The 18,889-nt window shown below is 43.1% G+C and overlaps 1 protein-coding gene across 3 annotated transcripts in view; it reads left to right on the top strand.

Annotated features, from left to right (window-relative positions):
- The window catches only part of PARP4 (poly(ADP-ribose) polymerase family member 4), a 105,151-nt gene that overhangs the window by 60,476 nt on the left and 25,786 nt on the right, over window positions 1-18,889 (top strand). For 2 of the 3 annotated variants that reach the window (XM_045017968.1, XM_045017972.1), the window contains exons 26-33: window positions 2,691-2,861; window positions 5,382-5,462; window positions 7,714-7,794; window positions 9,752-9,847; window positions 11,793-11,951; window positions 12,738-12,854; window positions 15,247-15,450; window positions 16,791-16,931. In XM_045017968.1, coding sequence (XP_044873903.1) covers window positions 2,691-2,861; window positions 5,382-5,462; window positions 7,714-7,794; window positions 9,752-9,847; window positions 11,793-11,951; window positions 12,738-12,854; window positions 15,247-15,450; window positions 16,791-16,931 — 1,050 coding nt within the window. The remainder of the gene's footprint in view (window positions 1-2,690; window positions 2,862-5,381; window positions 5,463-7,713; window positions 7,795-9,751; window positions 9,848-11,792; window positions 11,952-12,737; window positions 12,855-15,246; window positions 15,451-16,790; window positions 16,932-18,889) is intronic. The other variant, XM_045017982.1, reaches the window with a different exon arrangement.

Genomic DNA, 18,889 nt, shown 5'->3' with positions numbered 1-18,889 from the left:
TTAATCCAAGTAAGCTGTCATTGGATAAGAGGGAAGGTTCTCTCTTGGATTGGTAACTGGTTAAAAGATAGGAAAGAAAGGGTAGGAATAAATGGTCGGGTCTCAGAATGGAGAGAGGTATATAGTAGTGTCCCCCAGGGGTCTGTACTGGGCCCTGTCCATTTCAACATATTCATAAATGATCTGGAAAAAGGGATAAACAGTGAGGTGGCAGAATTTGCAGATGATACAAAACTACTCAAGATAGTTAAGTCCCTGGCAGACTGCAAAGAGCTACAAAAAGATCTCTCTAAACTGGGTGACTGGGCAACAAAATGGCAGATGAAATTCATTGTTTATAAATGCAAAGTAATGCACATTGGAAAACATAATTCCAACTATACACATAAAATGATGGAGTCTAAATTAGCTGTTTCCACTCAAGAAAGAGATCTTGGAGTCGTCATGGATAGTTCTCTGAAAACATCCACTCAATGTGCAGCAGCAGTCAAAAAAGTTAACAGAATGTTGGGAATCATTAAGAAAGGGATAGACAATAAGACAGAAAATATCATATTGCCACTATATAAATCCATGATATGCCCACATCTTGAATACTGCGAGCAGACATGGTCACCCCATCTCAAAAAAGATGTATTGGAATTGGAAAATATTCAAAAATGGGCAACAAAAATGATTAGGGGTATGGAATGGCTTCTGTATGAGGAGAGATTAATAAGACTGGGACTTTTCAGCTTGGATAAGAGATGACTAAGGGGTGATATGATAGAGGTCTATAAAATCATGACTGATGTGGAGAAAGTAAATAAGGAAGTGTTATTTACTCCTTCTCATAACACAAGAACTGCCAAATGAAATTAATAGGCAGCAGCTTTTAAACAAACAAAAGGAAGTATTTCTTCACACAATGCACAGTCAGCCTGTGAAATTCTTTGTCAAAGGTGTGACGGAGCGATTCTGGCGGGACCCAACTGAGAGTGCCAAATCAGGACCAATTGCTTAAACTGGGCAGTCACAGCCCTAGGCTGGGGTTTTTCCACCTCTAAGGCAAACCAAACCAGCCAGACAAAAAGGACTTTGGTCTCACCCCCACTGGCTAACCACAAGTCACACGAGCAATTTCCTTAGACACTCCAGTCTCCCAGTATCACCACCAGTGCACTCGTCCTGGGGATGAATGGTTATGAAAACCAACACCCCAATAAAAGAAAAAGGTTCCCTCGATCCCAAAGGACCAAGCCCCAGACCCAGGTCAATATACACATCAGATCTTACCCACAAATCACGCTGTTGCCAATCCTTTAGAATCTAAAATCTAAAGGTTTATTTACAAAGGGAAAAAGGTAGAGAAGAGAGGTAGAATTGGTTAAATGGAATCAATTACATACAGTAATGGCAAAGTTCTTAGTTCAGGCTTGCAGCAGTGCTGGGGTAAACTGCAGGTTCAGATTAAGTCTCTGGAACATCCCCCACTGGGATGGGTCAACCGTCCTTTGTACAGAGCTTCAGTTTGTAGCAAAGTCCTTCCAGAGGTCAGAAGCAGGATTGAAGACAAGATGGAGATGAGGCATTAGCCTTATATAGACTTTTCCAGGTGTAAGAATCCCTTTGTCTTCACTGTGGAAATTTACAGCAAAATGGAGCCTGGAGTCACATGGGCCAGTCCCTGCATACTTTGCTGAGTCACAAGGCGTGTCTGCCTTCTCTCCATGGGTCAATTGTGTAGCCGATGGCCCTTTAATGGGCCATCAAGCCAGCTATGCCGGGCTAACATCAGCTTTGTCTGGGACACTTCCCAGAGGCAGAGCATAATACAGAATACAGACATTACAGAGCCAATACTTATAACTTCAACTACAAAATGATACGCAGACATACAGACAGCATAATCATAACCAGCAACCCAGAACCTGGTCTTAGACACCTTAGATGACCCCCTTTACCCAAGGTTTGGTGCCACTACAGGACCTTGGTTGCAACCCATGTTCTATATGGTCCCCATTTATATCAATAACGTCACAAAAGGATGTTATGAAGGCCAATACTATAACAGGGTTCAAAAAAGAACTAGGTAAGTTCATGAAGGATAGGTCCATCAATGGCTATTAGCCAGGGTGGACAGGGATGGTGTCCCTAGCCTTTGTTTCCCAGAAGCTGGGAATGGACAACGGGATGAATCACTTGATGATTACCTGTTCTGTTCATTCCCTCTGGGGCATTGGCCACTGTTGGAAGACAGGATACTGGGCTAGATGGACCCTTGGTCTGACCCAGTATGGCCGCTCTTATGTTCTTAGGAAGAATCTGCGCCCCTGAGCACTGCAATTATGCCAACTTAAACCCCTGGTGTAGGCACAGCTAGGTCAGCAGAAGAATACTTCCGTCAACCTAGGTACACCTCTACCCCGATGTAACGCTGTCCTTGGGAGCCAAAAAATCTTACCGCGTTATATAGAACTTGCTTTGCTCCACCGTAGTGTGCAGCCTCCCCCCCTCCCCCTAATCCTCACCCCACCCCCATGGAGCACTGCTTTACCGCATTATATCCGAATTCATGATATATCTGGTCGCGTTATATGGAGGTAGAGATGTACTATCTCTCGGGGAGGTGCCGTGACAAGAAAACCCCTTCTTGTGATATTTTTCCTATTAGAGTAACGTGTTCAACTCATTTGCATTTTTTTTAACAGATAGAAAGCCAGACATCCAGAATATTTTCTCCAGGATGCAGTTCTGTCTCTATTAAATGGCAACAGTTTGACTCAAATGCACCAGAGCCATTGCAGGCTCCTGCTCAAATACAGTCTTTATTTAACAATGAAAGACTTCTTGTCTATGGATTTATCCCACGTTGTACTCAGGTAATGAATGATACAAAGCAGCATGTTCTTTTTTGGGTGGGTAAAAATTAATATGCAATATATTGCAAATATTGATTGCTGGGATAAATATTGTGTGACTTTCTTTCACTAGCTTAAAAATTTTGTTTAAATGCCATCACTGTGTCTGACCTGGAAGAAATTTGAAGAAATGGGTGGTCACTGCCCCAAGGAATATACAGTCTTACCTACAGTCTGTACTAGACAACCAGTTCCTGAGACTGATCCTGTTATCTGTCTTAGGTACTTACATGGCCTCCATTACCAGAGTGCATCAGAGTCTTTAATATATTTATCCTCACAACACCCCTATAATGCAAGGAAGTACAATCACCTGCATTTTACAAATTAAGAACTAAGTGACCTTGCGGAAGTGTCTTGTGGAACAGGGACTAGGTCAGGTCTCCTAACCTAGTACCATAACCATCCATCCAATCATCCTTTCCCCAAATTTCTCTCAACTGGCATTGAAAATGGCTCAGCTGCTAGTGTCAGAGACAAAACTATTTTCAATACAGTTATAGAAAGTACTATTGACACTTGTGTTCCCTGTAAGCTGCGCGCTTGAGTGGCGGTACAGAGAGATTTAAGTGCCACCCAGCTGATTGGGAGAGTGCGCACTGCCGGCAGGATGTGTTCAGGTGCCCCTCCCCCAGGGCCGGCTCTAGGTTTTTTGCCACCCCAAGCACAAAAAAAATAAAACAATACCTCTGAAAGCGCAACTGCCGAAGCAAAAAAAACACCACCGCCTCTCAGAATGCAGCCCCTGGAATTGTGCTGCCCCAAGTACATGCATGGTTTGCTAGAGCCTAGAGCCGGTTCTGCCCTCCCCGTACGTTGCTCCATCTGCAGCTGCTCCCAGAACCCTCCTGCTGGCTATGTGAGGGGGGGAGGGTGCTGATGTCAGGGTGTCCCCTTCTCTCCCTACCCCTGTACCCCATCTCCACAGAGCAGGGGAGAGGGAGGGGACACAGCCTGGCTCAGGACACAGAGCTGCTGCCAGGAAGGGTGAGTAACCGAGTGCCCTTCTTAAAGAGACAGTGCACTGTTTCTGAGATTTCCTGTCCAGTAGCCAGCTCACTGTCTCTATCTGTCTCCTCCCCCCCTATTCCCCCCCGCCCATGTACCCCATCTCTGCAGAGCGGGAGAGGGAAGACAACAGGGCTCAGGAGAGCTTTCAGTGAGTGTCTTAAAGAGACAGCGCAGGGCATCTCTCAGGCCACGTCTATACTTACCTTCCCGGTCGACGCGGTGAGTTCGACTTCTCGGAGTTCGAACTATCGCGTCTGATCTAGATGCGATAGTTCGAACTCCGGAAGCGCCGCGGTCGACTCCGGTACTCCACCGCGGCAGGAGGAGTTGCCGGAGTCGACCTTGGAGCCGCGGAGTTCGCTTCCGCGGCGTCTGGACGGGTAAGTTATTCGAACTAGGGTAGTTCGAATTCGGCTACGTTATTCACGTAGCTGAATTCGCGTACCCTAGTTCGAATTAGGGGCTGCGTGTAGACCAGGGCTCAGAAACTTTCCCAAAAGCCAGCACACACACCGTCTCTGTGTAACACACACACACACTCTGTCACACACACACACACTCTGTCACACACACAGTCTGTGTCAAGCTGTGTCACACACGCAGTCTCTGTGTCTCACATACACATTGTGTCTGTCATACACTGTCTCTATCTCTCTCTCACACACACACACTATCTCCGTGTCCCTGTCACACAGTCTCTCTCTCTCTCTCTCACACACACACACACACACACACACACACACACACACACACACACACTCTGTCTCTGTGTCACACACACCCTGTGTCAAACGCACACACTGTCTCTGTGTCACACACATACATACTTGTATTGTTACTTCTTGGTACTTCCTTCTGTGCACATATATTCACTGTAATTTTATTCTTTGAAAGTGTGTTATTTTAGTGTTTTGGCTGGTCTATGCATTTCATAATTTTTATTTCTCTTAAGCTTAAATTTAATTCTTTGAGTAGTGAGTTCTAAACCTGTCCTGGCTGGAGTAATTATCCCTATTTAATTTTTTTTAAATATATATTATATCTAGGTTTTTGTTTCTACGGGTGGCGCACATCCGCACATACTTCAGTGCGCATAACAAAATTCATTGCGCACGTGGATGGAAAAAATTAAAGGGAACATTGATTGACACACTTTTTATTAGCCACCAACCTTTATCATACAAGTTGCAGAGGGAATCAAACTTTAATAGAAACCATCTTCTTAAGAAAGGTGTCATATGGGATGTTCATGTCATTGTGCTTAAATACATTCAGGATTCCTTTTTTTGTGACTCTTCTGTATAGATTCTTTTATGTACCAGGAAGCATGGTTTTAAAGTTTTAAAGTTTAAAGATTACTCACAACTCCAATTTTATTTGCATTTCTGGATACTGAGCATCACTGCAGGAGTGCTGATAGCACAGAATGTTAGGGGAAAATGAGAGGAATGCTTTCCTTATTTCTTTCAGGCCACCTTAAATGCACTAATAAATGACCAAGAATTGCAAGCAATGGTATCAACCACTGAATTACAGAAGACAACAGGAACAGTGAGTTAGGCCAATGTTATTTATACATACCATATACATGTTGTTTTAAAATAGCACATATCCTTGTTTTCGGCATTTTTGCTTCTGCTGTTTTAATAAAGAATCTCAACCTCATTTGAAGGAAGCTTTTAAAAAGGCAGCTGACCTATGTGGGATAAGTGAGCACATTTCCTACATGCTTGCTGGCCCAGACTGATTTGTAAAATATAAACTTACCTGGGTTGAAGGTGGTTCTTCTCATTTTAGGAATTTGTTGGGGCTACCTCTGTAGTTTCTGATGCTGAGGTGATGTTAGCTGACCTCTGCTGGGGATGATGCAGCAGCATTCTCTTTCAATATTTAAGCCATTGCTTTTTGGAAAAATTCTAAAAGAACTGAGGCCTGGTCTACACTACACAGTTAGGTCGACGTAAGGCAGCTAGTTATGACCTAATTATGTCAGTATACACACTAAAGCCTTGTCCCGCCAATTAAGTGCCCTAATACACAGATATACTAAGATATCCACAAGAGGCATAGGGCTTATGTGGGTGTAGTTAGGGCAATGCAGTGTCTGTGTAGACACCTCTTTACTTACATTGGCTGTTAGCAATTTCAGGGCTCCATGCTGGAACCATGAAATTGACGAAAAAGCTCAGGGAGGTGAGAAGCCTGGGTGGCTAACCCCCGCTCCCAGTGGGGAGGTGAGAAGCTGAGAACCCGGTGGGCAGCTGGCCTCAGCTCCCAGTTGGGAGGCAAGAAGCCGAGCTGACTCCTGGCAGTGAGCTGCACAGCGCTGAGAGTCCTGGCTCTCAGCCCCCCACACTACCCCTCTTCAGTCTGGTGAGGATGCGCACCACCGACAGAAGAGTACTGTGGACATCAGTCACTGCAGTAATTACTGAGGTGGCTGTAAGTCAACCTAACAAAGGTCAACTTAAGTCTGTAGTGTAGACATGCCCTGAGAGAGGAGGGATCCTAAAAGGCAGCACTATCCCATGTGAACAAAGGCTATGACTCTTTCAGTTAATGTTGAAGGAACTTCAAATCCACTCCCTTTGGGACAGCACGGCAGCAGTCCTGAATAACTTCCTACACTGAAAAGAGGAAAATGGCTAAAAGAGGCATTTATTTACTTTTCAGAGCTTGTCTGCTCCTAGAAATTCACCAAAATAACTATTCCAGAAAATTATTCATTAATAATTATTTTGAAATCGTTACTTTTGGTGTAAATTCATGTGTGAGCATTTTTATTCTGGAATGAGACTGTTTGCTGTTTAGCTTAATCCACTTTGGAAGCTATTTCAGTAAATTTCCAGGCTCTTATACAGACAAACTGGGTTGGTGCAAATGGGGGAGGTACTCACTTATCCTAATGAGTCAGATACTCTTTAAATTACTGTCCTGAGAGGTTCAAATTCTCATCTGGGCTTCAGATCAGTATTCCTCTTCATGGGTCAAGTTTGTAGTTTGTACCTCCACAAATCACACTCCTCCTTTTGACCCCACACCTAATCAAAGGTGCAGAAAGGACAAATGCAATTTTGACAGGTGCAAATTGTGATTGCAAAAAGAGACGCTGCCTTATGAAAATCTGGGCCAAATTTAGAAGATGAGTGTTATTTTTCTATGCCTCACATAGACTCGGAGAATTCCCACCATTTTTTCCTTTCCCCCTTATCCAGAAAGATCCCTTTGTTGTGGCTACCAACATCTGGCCAAAAAGGACTCACCAGTGGTTCCCTTCAGAGTCAGTCAATGTTTTGGTTTTTTTTTCTAAATGGACTTATGGAGATGATTGGATGACACATTGCTCCATGTCCTAACTGGGCTGGGCTTAACAGTCCTTAGTACTTCCACAGCTTGTTGGCTTTAACATATTACAGATGTACAGATTATTTTCCTCCTCTTGGCTAGAGTGGTGCAGTTGAAACAGAAATTACATCACCAGTTTGCACAGTTCACTGTCCCCCAGAGCAGGAATTATTGATGGTATGATGATTTTTAAAAGTTAAAAAAATGAGCACTAATCATAAAAATACAAAATTATTTCAAACAAGGTGTGGGCTGTAATGCTCCTCTATGGAAAATACTCCCTTGAAACTTTTAAAACTCAATAAAACGTAACTTTAGATGCCAGTTATCCTGAAACTGGATCCTCATTGATCAGAAGACTTTAAAAATCATAAAACCTAATATATAAAATGGAGATTTTTAAATACAGGGTTTTAAATTGGTGATAATTTGAACTTGTCTTTTTTCCTTAATGTAGCTTCTCCACAAACTCACAGCAAGAGCCCTCATTAGGGATTATGAAGATGGGATACTTCATGAAAATGAAACAGAACATGAGGTTTGTCATTCTAAATATAAGAATATGAACTAGGAACCACTATTTTATCTCAGTTTATACTTAAAACAAGAACTGTTAAAGAGGTTCAGTGAAATGGGGATGAGAAGAGGCGAGGTGGAGAGAATCTTTGACTTGGGAATGGAAATTGGAAGGTTGCAGTATGAATTCCATAGATATTAAGGCCAGAATGGACCATTATGATCATCTAGTCTGATGTCCTGGATAACACAAGCCAAAAAACCATGCCCAGTAATTTCTGCATCAAGCCCATCGCTTCTGTTTGAGTTATAGAATATCTTTTAGAAAGAGAGAGAGTCTTGATTGAGAACCTTCAGGTGATGGTGAACCCATCACATCCCTAGATAAGTTGTTCCACTTAGTTTCTGTTAAAGAGTTGTCTACTGTCCGAAATCTTTACCTCGTGTAGGTACTTGTAGACTGTGATCAAGTCACTTCTTAACCTTCTGTTAGATAAACCAAATAGATTGAACTTCTTAAGTGTCTCACTAGAAGGCATGTTTTCCACATCTCAAATCATTCTTGTAGCTCTTTTCTGAACACCTTCCAATTTTTTAACATTCAGTTTCACATGTGTTTATAGACATGAGGGCATAATCCTGTAAACCTTTACTTGCTTGTATGTGTGAGGGCCTGATCCTGCAAACTTTATTCACCTGAGTAGTCCCACTAGAAGTCAGAGTTCTAGAAGCCAGTAGGACCCTCGTGTGAGAAGTTTGCAGGAGTGGGTCCCAAGCTTTGGGGTTAGACTGAGGGAAAATATAGTAGTGGTACTTTTCACAGCTCTGCCTACAAAATAAGCTCCATCCATGTGAGTTGGTTGTAATGCTGCATCACAGTAAATTATCCAGATGTTTAAAATATGATGGTGCATGTTTTCAGAGCTCTACTAGTCTCCTTGACCTTGTCTCCCCCTCACTAGGACTTGATTATGCTCATGTGCTCTTCTAGACAAATTGGGGTTGATTGGGGGGAATAAATAAGTGATGGTACCTTCCAAATGCCATCCTCTTGAGGCACCAAAGTGAGACAGTTAATTCACAGAGAGTAAATTTTGCAGATCTGTGACACCCCCATACTGCTTTCTTACAAATAGTTAACATTGTTGACATTTAAATTATTGTCATTGGGCATTTGAGGTAATACCTCACTAAAATTAGTGGATTGGGGGGGTCAGTCAGACGTTTCAGAGCTATTGCTCCATGCTCTGCATACCAACAGAAATCTCTGCACCAGTTACACACAGTTCACATTTTTGAGATTTTTTTCACAGCCATAACAGCTAGAGGCTTACTTTATTTTTATTCAATGAAAGCTGAGATTCTGGAGAACAAGATTGTTTGTTGTTTTCAGAGAGGTCTCAGTATATTGTATGTCTGTGTACAGGATGTTTCTGAGTCCTGAACAGGCTTGAGCATTTCCATTCATGACTTGACACAAATTGTGTCCCATAGGTGCAAGGCGTTTTGCTTTAGTTGTGCTGCTGACATGCTGCCCTTTAGGTTTCAGTAATGACCGTCATTGATCTAGGATCTGATAAGAAGTCATATGCTTGCACTGGAAGGAGCTGGAAGCCCAATAGAGCCCTGAGTGACTTGTGACAAGACCATTCCAGTGCAGTTTTTCTTTAAGAATTACCATTTCCAGTTTCCTCTCCCCCAGCACAAGTGGATAAATCTGCAAGTAGCTGAGAGGGTTAGGATTAGCCCCTCTCCCTTCAAAACACTTCTAAACAGGAAGCAGGAAATTGGGTACACAAACATAACCACATAAGCACTGCTTAGAAATAGCTGCAAGCTGAGCTAGTTTACTTATATCCATAGTGCATAAGAACATATTGTGTATATTCAGTTTTGACATTGCCACTTATTTTAGCTAATATTGTTTTCACCTGTATGTTTTGTTTTTAAACATATTTTGTTATTATATAACAACCTAGATGAAGAAACATACTTTGAAAGTCCTGATTATTAACCTCAGCCTGGAGAACTCCATCATAACCCAGTTCACAAGCTTTGTGGCAGTAGAAAAAAGGGTATGTGTTTCCATTAAAATATCCCCTTACAGTCTATATGTCTCTAAAAAATCTTTAGAAAATAACTGAAAAGAAAAACAATTACTGTAATCTTGTAAGAATTACAGCACATATTGTTTAATATTATCACAGTGAACAATTTTAGTTCTTTTACAGAAGAACTAAAATTATTATTTTTGCAAAAGCTTGTGTTCTTTGGTCCTTTTTGAATGACATGTTACTTTCTTTATGAAGCTTCTTTTATATCATACGTTGTTGGAGCACCTAGGCTATGTCTGCCCTACCCACTACCCAGACTGGATGTTTGCAAGTCAACCAACAGAGACGCATAATCTCTATGTTTATATTGAAGATACTTGCTTTTTTAATGATTTAGAAACTGCATTTTTCTTTTTGTATCTGTGTATGTATGTGGCAAAGTTCAGAACTATGCAAGTGTTCTGACTTTTGGACTATATCTGTAGGCACACTGCCTATAAAGTCACCATCTCTGGTCCAGGAAGAACTTTTAAATCTAGTAGAACAATACTCTTACCATATATTGCTGCAACTGTAATTGAAAGAAACTGTTTGGGTTGCGGGCAGCAAGGACTGTGTCTTCCCATATGTCTGTACAGCATCTAGCACATTAGGAATTATTATAATATAAACAATACTGATGGTTATTAATTAGTATTTATTATTATTTATTTAGGGTTATAAGTATACTAAAGGAAAATAATCAGTTCCCTATTACGGTATAATTACCTGACAGTCATGGAGGGCATTAAGTTAGTTGGGATAACTTAAGGAACAGGAGCCATGTCCATATTTTGGACAATTACATTTGTACTGCATTTAAAACTAAAAATAGGCTGGCACAGATTTTGTTCATAGAAATAAATATTGTTTTGTTTGTGCCGTTTAAGAATATAACTTACACATTTGATAGATGTCATCGCATGTATTATATCCCAGCAATCCTGTATAATAATTATTGGTGGAATTATTGTCCCTTTCTTGTAAATACGGCTCCTTAATCAGACAAAGATTTACTGTTAAGCTGTGTGCAGCGCACTCTGTACTATCTGCTCTGCACTTGGTCACTACCTCCCTAGCAAGAGACTAGTCAGAGCTTTTGCTCTTCGGGCAGTCCTTGTCTCTGATTTTCAGACAATGTAATCATCTCTGTCCTTAGCTCCTAGTAATTATCTTTATATAATACAAATTTTATAAACGAAGTGCCATTCTACTCAGGCTCTCTGATTACTGTGAACTATCGTAAACAACAGTTAAACTTAAACAGTATAAACTTGGCAGTATGAAATCAGATAACATGCTAAAAAGCATACTGGTTCCAATATGTTGGAAAATATCTTTACCATATATAAGTATAATAAAGCAGGTCATGTGTCTTGTACATATATCAGAAACAAAAGGAAATTTAAACATCACCTTTGTATATTAGGATTCTGTACGTTCATCTACCATATTCCAGACCACTGCATTACACTCTCACAGAAGAAATACTCTCTTTTCCTTTCGTAATCTACAATATGTTGGTGTGCTTGGTTGCTCTTAACCATTGACTTGTATAAGGGAGTTGTGATGGGGAAGTGACACATAAGTAACAGCTGACATACAAAATTTTAAACTGTTTCATTGATCAGTTGAAAGCAAGTGAGAGGGTAATTTCTGAACTGAAGTTACATAAGATGCAGAAGAGGTTTCTCAAAATACAAGGCGGTGCATTGCCAGTGTAGTGTGCCAGTACGTTTACTACCACTAGTGTGTTATGATATGACAACCCTTAATGCAGTCAGACAAATTTCACCCAGCATTTGGCTCTCAACCTTACATTGTCTGATAGAGAGGGAATCACTGGCATAACAAGCATCACTTTTAAGGATTACAGTAAAATTAAAGACAGTTCTCTAGTTTGTAATTCTGTTGCGTTTTAATTTAGGATGTTAATGAAGTTCAGCCTGCTGGTCTTCCAAACATTCTTGAACTTATAGCTGAAGAAGATATAGACTTTTTACCCTACATGGACTGGGAGCATGATACATCTAGACATGGATACCTGTTTTCTAATAGAGGAGTGGGATTCGGCAGATGTGAATTGGTAAATATGCTTAATGTGTTCTTGTTTTTAACATTTGTTGTGGATTACCCAGTTGTGGTGGTAGATGGTTTATAAGGTAGCAGTTGGTAATTGTTTATAAAGTCTGCACCATTTCTTATTATTCTGGATGCAATTAATTACATAAATGATTGTGTGAAGTGCAAAAAATCAGAGGACTCTCTCCCAAAGAAAGGCAAGGTACATAAAAGGTGTTGTGGCACCAGGCCCCATTACAGCAGAGACCTTTGAGAGAGAAGAGGATTTTAGTAGCCCTCTAGTCTCTCTTCCAGGATAAATTCTTCCCCGACTGTCTAGTCCAAAGCCTTGTCTTCATTAGAGTACTTAGATGGTGGTACTTCTGTCAGTTGTATTGCACTGATTGAAGTACCACGAACTGTCTAGCATAGCCACCCTGAATCAGGGTCAGACTTGTCCTTGCATCCATACCAAGGCTCCTTAAATCAATTTAGGTGTGGGATGTCACATATCCCTCAGCTGGTAAACCTCCTTAGTTTGCTGGTGGAGTCCTCCTCTCTTACATCCACCATGCCTCATTCAGCACCCACAATACCCCCACAAAATACTGTTATCCTGTCGTGAGGGGGTATGGCCTCCCTCCGATCCAGAGGGGAGGAACCGCATTCTGTGCTCGGGTGGGTGGAGTCAGGCCGGGTTCACTCTTCTCACTGGGAGTTGAGAGACAGGACGGGAAGTACAAAAGGCAGAGCCTTCAGCTCAGTTGGAGCTGAGCCAGGGAAGGACACAGACGTATCTTGCTCACTGCAGGCCTCTGACTCCGCTGCCAAACCAGGCGGTGCCCTGGCCCCCGAGGAGACCGAGTCCAGGGAGGAGCTGCTGATGGCTGTCTACCCCAGGGAGACGGATGACACCTACAGAGCCAAGGTACTAAGGTAGTAGGAAGTGGCTCAGGGACACTAGAGTATAGCTTGGTTGCCTGAATCCAGGTCAGTGTGTTTCGGGCGGATCCTCATTGACACAGTGACAGAACATTCTGCCACTTACAGCCTGGGGCTGGGAACCTGTGGAATAGGGAGGGTCTGGGTTTCCCTACCCCTTTGTGCCAACCCCACCCAGGAGTGGCAGCCTCCCCAACATAGGCAAAAAGTCCTGCGTTTGTCTTCCGTCTGTCAGAGCTGAGATAACACTCTGTGTAGTGCTCTGCCCAGGCCGAGGGCCAGAGCCCATAGCCTGCTTGTTAGCTCTGCCCTGCCCGAGGGCCAGAGCCCACAGACTGCTTGTTAGCTCTGCCCTGCCCGAGGGCCAGAGCCCACAGACTGTTTGGTGCGCCGTCCCACCGAAAGAGTTGGGGCATTAGCACCCAATTTGCTAATTCCCCTGATGTTAAGTAGTGATCCCAGTGATGTAATGAGGTGGTGTGGCTTCCCTCTGACCCAGATGGGGAGAGATGACCATCACCGCACTACATAACTCTTTTTGACCCAAGCAGCTAGTCAAAATTTGAGGCCCTGGAGATATTTCAGTTGGGGGTAGAAATTGATGAAAGATGCTGCATCAAAAATATACTGATCTTGCTTATTCAAGGAATGTACAATGTCCTGGGTCCCCAAAGGTAGGAGGAACCAGGAAACAAAAAACAGTTTCTTTGCTTATAGCCCCAAGCCTCCTTGGGTCTAGTGCTAGGTAAAGATCTCTCTCCCTATTTTTCCCAGGGTCTTATACCATGCTTTCAGGCTGCTGCTTCGCTCTCTTGCTGTTTGCCTCTTTGGGATTGGGTGTGAATGTATCCCACAATTAATGTAACTGGCAGGATATGTTAAGCAGGAGCCCCTGCCCACCCAAGACAAAAGCAGTTGTGAACCCACCCAGGGAACATACATACACTCCTTGCCCAAACGCCTTTCACCACTCAGTCCAAAACTCCTGGATGAGTTCACAACCCCTTTTGTCTTAGGAGAGGAGGTTGTGCTTAATTTATCCTGACCGTCATGTTAATTGTAAGGGTGCATTCACATCTAATTTCAAAGATGTTTTAACTAAGCCCATAACAGTACCTTCCCTTCCACCCTACTGTACACATCCTCACCCAAGAGTCCACTATGAATAAGGTCCTGTGTAAATCATAATTTCATGGATTACATGGAAATCGTGAAATTAGCCCAATACCATGATTTTTCCTACAGCAGGGAGACTGTTGGAAAAATCATGGAATTGGGCTAATTTGGCTGCTCATGGGGAGGAGAGAGGGAGGGCATTGTCCTGGGGGTGGAGTGTCTCACCATGTGGCACTGGCTGGCAGGCCCGGGACAGGGATTGGGGCCTGTGCTCAGTTTCATATAATCGTAGGACTGGAAGGGGTCTCGAGAGATCTTTTAATACGATTCCCTGCACTGAAGGCAGGACTAGGTATTATCTAGACCATCCCTGACAAGTGTTTGTCTCCAATGATGGAGATTCCACAACCTCCCTAGGCAATTTATTCCAGTGCTTAACCACCCTGACAGTTAGGAAGTTTTTCCTAATGTCCAACCTAAACCGCCCCCTTGCTGCAATTTAAGCCCATTGCTTCTTGTCCTATCCTCAGAGGTTAGTGAGAACAGTTTTTCTCCATCTTCCTTGTAACAACCTTTTACTTGAAAACTGTGATCATGTCCCCCACTCAGTCTTCTCTTTTCTTAGAAATCCTATTTCTTTCATTCTTCCCTTTCTTGACCTTTAATCATTTTTGTTGCTTTTCTCTGGACTTTCTCCAATTTGTCCACATCTTTCCTGAAATGTGGCGCCCAGAACTGGACACAATATGCCAGTGGAGGCCTAATCAGCATGGAGTAGAGCAGAAGATTTACTTCTCGTGTCTTTCTTACAACACTCCTGCTAATACATCCCAGAATGATGTTTGCTTTTTTTGCAACAGCGTTACACTGTTGACTCATATTTAGCTTGTGATCCACTGTGACCTCCTAGGAAGTCATTTCCCATTTTGTAACTGATTGTCCTTCCTAAGTGGAGTACTTTACATTTGCCCTTATTGAATTTCATTCTATTTACTTCAGACCATTTCATCCAGATCATTATGAATTTTAATGCTATGCTTCAAAGCACTAGCAACCTCTCTGTTTGGTATCCTCCACAAACTTTATACTCTCTATGCCATTATCTAAATCATTGATGAAGATATTGAACTGAACCAGATCCAGGATTGATCCCTGTGGGACCCCACTTGATATGCCCTTCCAGCTTGACTGTGAACCACTGATAACAACTCTCTGGGAACAGTTTTCCAACCAGTTATGCACCTAATAGTAGCTCCATCTAGTTTGTATTTCCCCAGGGCACCACTGCTGCTTTCCTGTCTGGCCAGCTGGTGGGGACAGGAGATATCCCTGACAGTGCACAGAGATTAGAAAGCATGGTCCGACGAAAAGCAGCCTCTGGCAGGCCCAAGAGAGACGCTGCACTGCTGGCTCTGCCTGGCTGGCAAGGAGCTGACACCAGGATCCGCTGTTTGGAAAGTGAGCAGGTATGTGAGGGGTCCCTGCCCCAGAGCAGGGATCCCTGCATAGCCCATGAAATTCAAACACTTACCGTGGTACTGCTGTGAGGTTTTGTTGTTTTTTTTTAAAAAGCAAACTAATTTTCACTGAGCCTCAGCTATGGATCACCAACCTGATTTAATGTTCTCTCCCCCATCTCCAGTACTCAACTAGCTGGTGACCCCTCTGTGGATCATAAGTTGATATGTTTGTTCTAACAAACCACAGGTGGCAGTGTGGAGCTGGTAGCTGAGGGAGTGTGAGGAGAGGGACTGGTCACTCCTGTCCTCCTGCTGGGAGACCCAGGTGGCTGCTGATAGTTCACTCTGACGAGCATCCTGTGGCTTATGCAAGCAAGAGAATCAGCTCTTGATCCACAACTGAATCTCCATTTCAGTAGTGGCTCAGCCAGAGTTGGGGGATTACTGGAGATGGGCATAGGTGTGTTTGCTGGTGGAGGAGGAAGTATTGTTGCATTGTGGGGGACAGAGATTGCTGTCTCCGCTAACTAAGAGACTACAGCACAGAGCAGGGGTTTATGGAAGGGTGGTACCATGGCTGGGGAACATTTGTAGGGGGAGGGGGAATCTGAAGAGGACATTGCTGTAGAGGCCATGGGCAAAGAGGGGATTCCAACCTGGGGAACTGAGCAGGGTTGTTGGCCAAGGGAGTTGTCAGCACTGGAAGCTGTCAGAGTCAGCTGCACCGATTATGCCAGTGAGATGTTTCTACACTGTCACTCAATTAACTGAACCGTAACTGATCGTGGCTTTACCTCTCCAAACTACATAGAGATTACCACCATAAATTGTGGTAATCTACAACATATTGCTGTTCTGCGGGATTGCTCTCAACCATTCTCTTGTATAAGGAAGTTGTGATGGGGAAGAGACAAATGAGTAACAGCTGACATCCAAAATTTTAAACTGTCTGATTGATCTGCTTGCTTGAAAACAAGTGAGAGAGTAATTTCTGAACTGAAGTTACATAAAATACAGAAGAGGTTTCTCAAAATGCATGGAGGTCCATTGCCAGTGTAGTGTGCCGGTCCGTTTACTGCCAATAGCGTGTTATGATACAACAACCCTTAATGCAGTCAGGCATTCTAAAGTTACATTTACTGTGTGTTTGTGTATACCAAGCATCTTTCATATACTGAATACTCCTCCTCTCTATATTTCCTTGCAAATTTCACCCAGCATTTGACTCTCAACCTTGCATTGTCTGATAGACAGGGAATCTCTGGCATAACAAGCATCACTTTTAAGGATTACAATAAAATTGAAGACAGTTCTCAAGTTTGTAATTCTGTTGCGTTTTAATTTAGGATGCTAATGAAGTTCAGCATGCTGGTCTTCCAAACATTCCTATGGCTCCAGAACGTTTAGACTTTTTACCCTATATGGACTGGGAGCATGATACATCTGGACATGGATCCCTGTTTTCTAATAGAGGAATGGGTGAATCGGTAAATACGCTTAATGTGTTCTTGTTTTTAACATTTGTTGTGTATTACCCAGTTGTGGTAGTAGATGGTTTATAAGGTAGCAGTTGGTAATTGTTTATAAAATCTGCACCATTTCTTATTATTCTGGATGCAATTAATTACATAAATGTTTGTATGAAGTTCAAAAAAATCAGAGGACTCTCTCCCAAAGAAAGGCAAGGTACATAAAAGGTGTTATGGCATCAGGCCCCATTGCAGCAGAGATCTTTGAGAGAGAAGAGGATGCTAGTGGACCTTTACTCTCTTCAGTGTAAATTCTTCCCTGTCTGTCTAGTACAAGGCCTTGTCTTCTTTAGAGTACTCAGATGGTGGTACTTCTCTCAGGCTTGTCCTTGCATCTGTACCAAGGCTGCTTAAATCGATTTTATATGTGGGATGTCATATATCCCTCAGCTAGTAAACCTCCTTAGTTTGCTGGCGGAGTCCTCCTCTCTTACATCCACCATGCCTCATTCAGCACCCACAATACCCCCACAAAATACTGCTACCCCTTTTTGACCCAAACAGCTAGTAAAAATTTGAGGCACTGGGGATGTTCCAGTTGGGGGTAAACTTTGATGAAAGAGTCTGGTATATCTTTAATGCACTCTTGCTTATTAACAAGGAATGTACAAGGTCCTGTGTCCCCGAAGGCAGGAGGAACCAGAAAATAAAAAATAGTTTCTTTGCTTATAGGCCCAAGCCTCTTTGGGTCTAGTGCTAGCTAAAGATCTCTCTCCCTCACTTTTTCAGGGTCTTATACCATACTTACATTAGAGGCTGCTGTTTCACTCTTTTGGGCCATGTTTACACTACCAATTTGTGTCAACAAAAGTGATGTTGACATAATAAAAATCACAATTTCGTGTTCACACTTGCTTCCTCTGTTGCAAGATCATGTCCACAGTGGGCACCATCATCAACAGTATGAGCAATGCACTATGGGTACCTATCCCACAGTCCTGTTGCTGGGTGTTGTGGAACGACGGAGCAGATCATGGCGCATCTTGGGACAGTGTTAAATGTCCCATGATGTATTGCTTTCTGTCCCAGCACTCCATGGGCTTCCGACTTTTTTTGTTTTTTCAACGGCCCTTCTTTGCTGTGCACCCTAGCATCTTTGTGAGAAGGGATGGATTCCGCACAGCTCTCCTATGCTCTGTCAACTCTCATGAAGACATTGCGGATGTCAGTGCAGTTAATCGTGAAGTTTCTAACTGAGGAAGACTCACAGGTGCCTGACATTCTGCGTGATATGGATAGGAGCAACTTTAGATTGCTTTTAGCATTCACTGAGCAGGTGCATAGGATAGACCGTCGCTTTTGGGCTCGTAAAACAAGCACTGAATGGTGGGATTGCATCGTCATGCAGGTGTGGGATGACGAGCAGTGGCTACAGAATTTTTGGATGCAGAAAGCCACCTTCCTGGAACTGTGCACAGCGCCCATCCCAGACCTGCGGCTCAAGGACACCAGCATGAGAGCTGCCCTCTTGGTAGAGAAGTGTGTGACAATTGCTGTGTGGAAGCTTGCAACTCCAGACTGCTACCCAGTCGGTCATGAATCAATTTGGAGTGGGGAAGTCGTCCATTGGGGCTACGTTAATGCAAGTGTGCAGAGTAATAAATCGCATCCTGCTACAAAGGACTGTGACTCTGAGAAATGTGTGTGAAATAGTGGACAGCTTTGCAGAAATGGGGTTCCCTAACTGTGGAGGGGCGATAGATGGCACACGTATTCCAATTTTGGCACCAGACTACCTGGCGACAGAGTACATTAATAGGAAGGGGTACTTCTCCACAGTGTTGCAAGTGCTTGTGGATCACCATGGGCATTTCACTGACATCAACATGGAGTGGTCTAGGAAGGTACATGGTGCACGCATCTTCAGAAACACCAGCCTGTACAGAAAGCTGCAAGCGGGGACTTTCTTTCCTAAC

Source organism: Mauremys mutica, chromosome 1 (genome assembly GCF_020497125.1).
Source record: "Mauremys mutica isolate MM-2020 ecotype Southern chromosome 1, ASM2049712v1, whole genome shotgun sequence".
NCBI lineage: Eukaryota > Metazoa > Chordata > Testudines > Geoemydidae > Mauremys > Mauremys mutica.
Note: the sequence above shows the minus strand (reverse complement) of the source record. Positions and strands in the feature narration are given on the sequence as shown.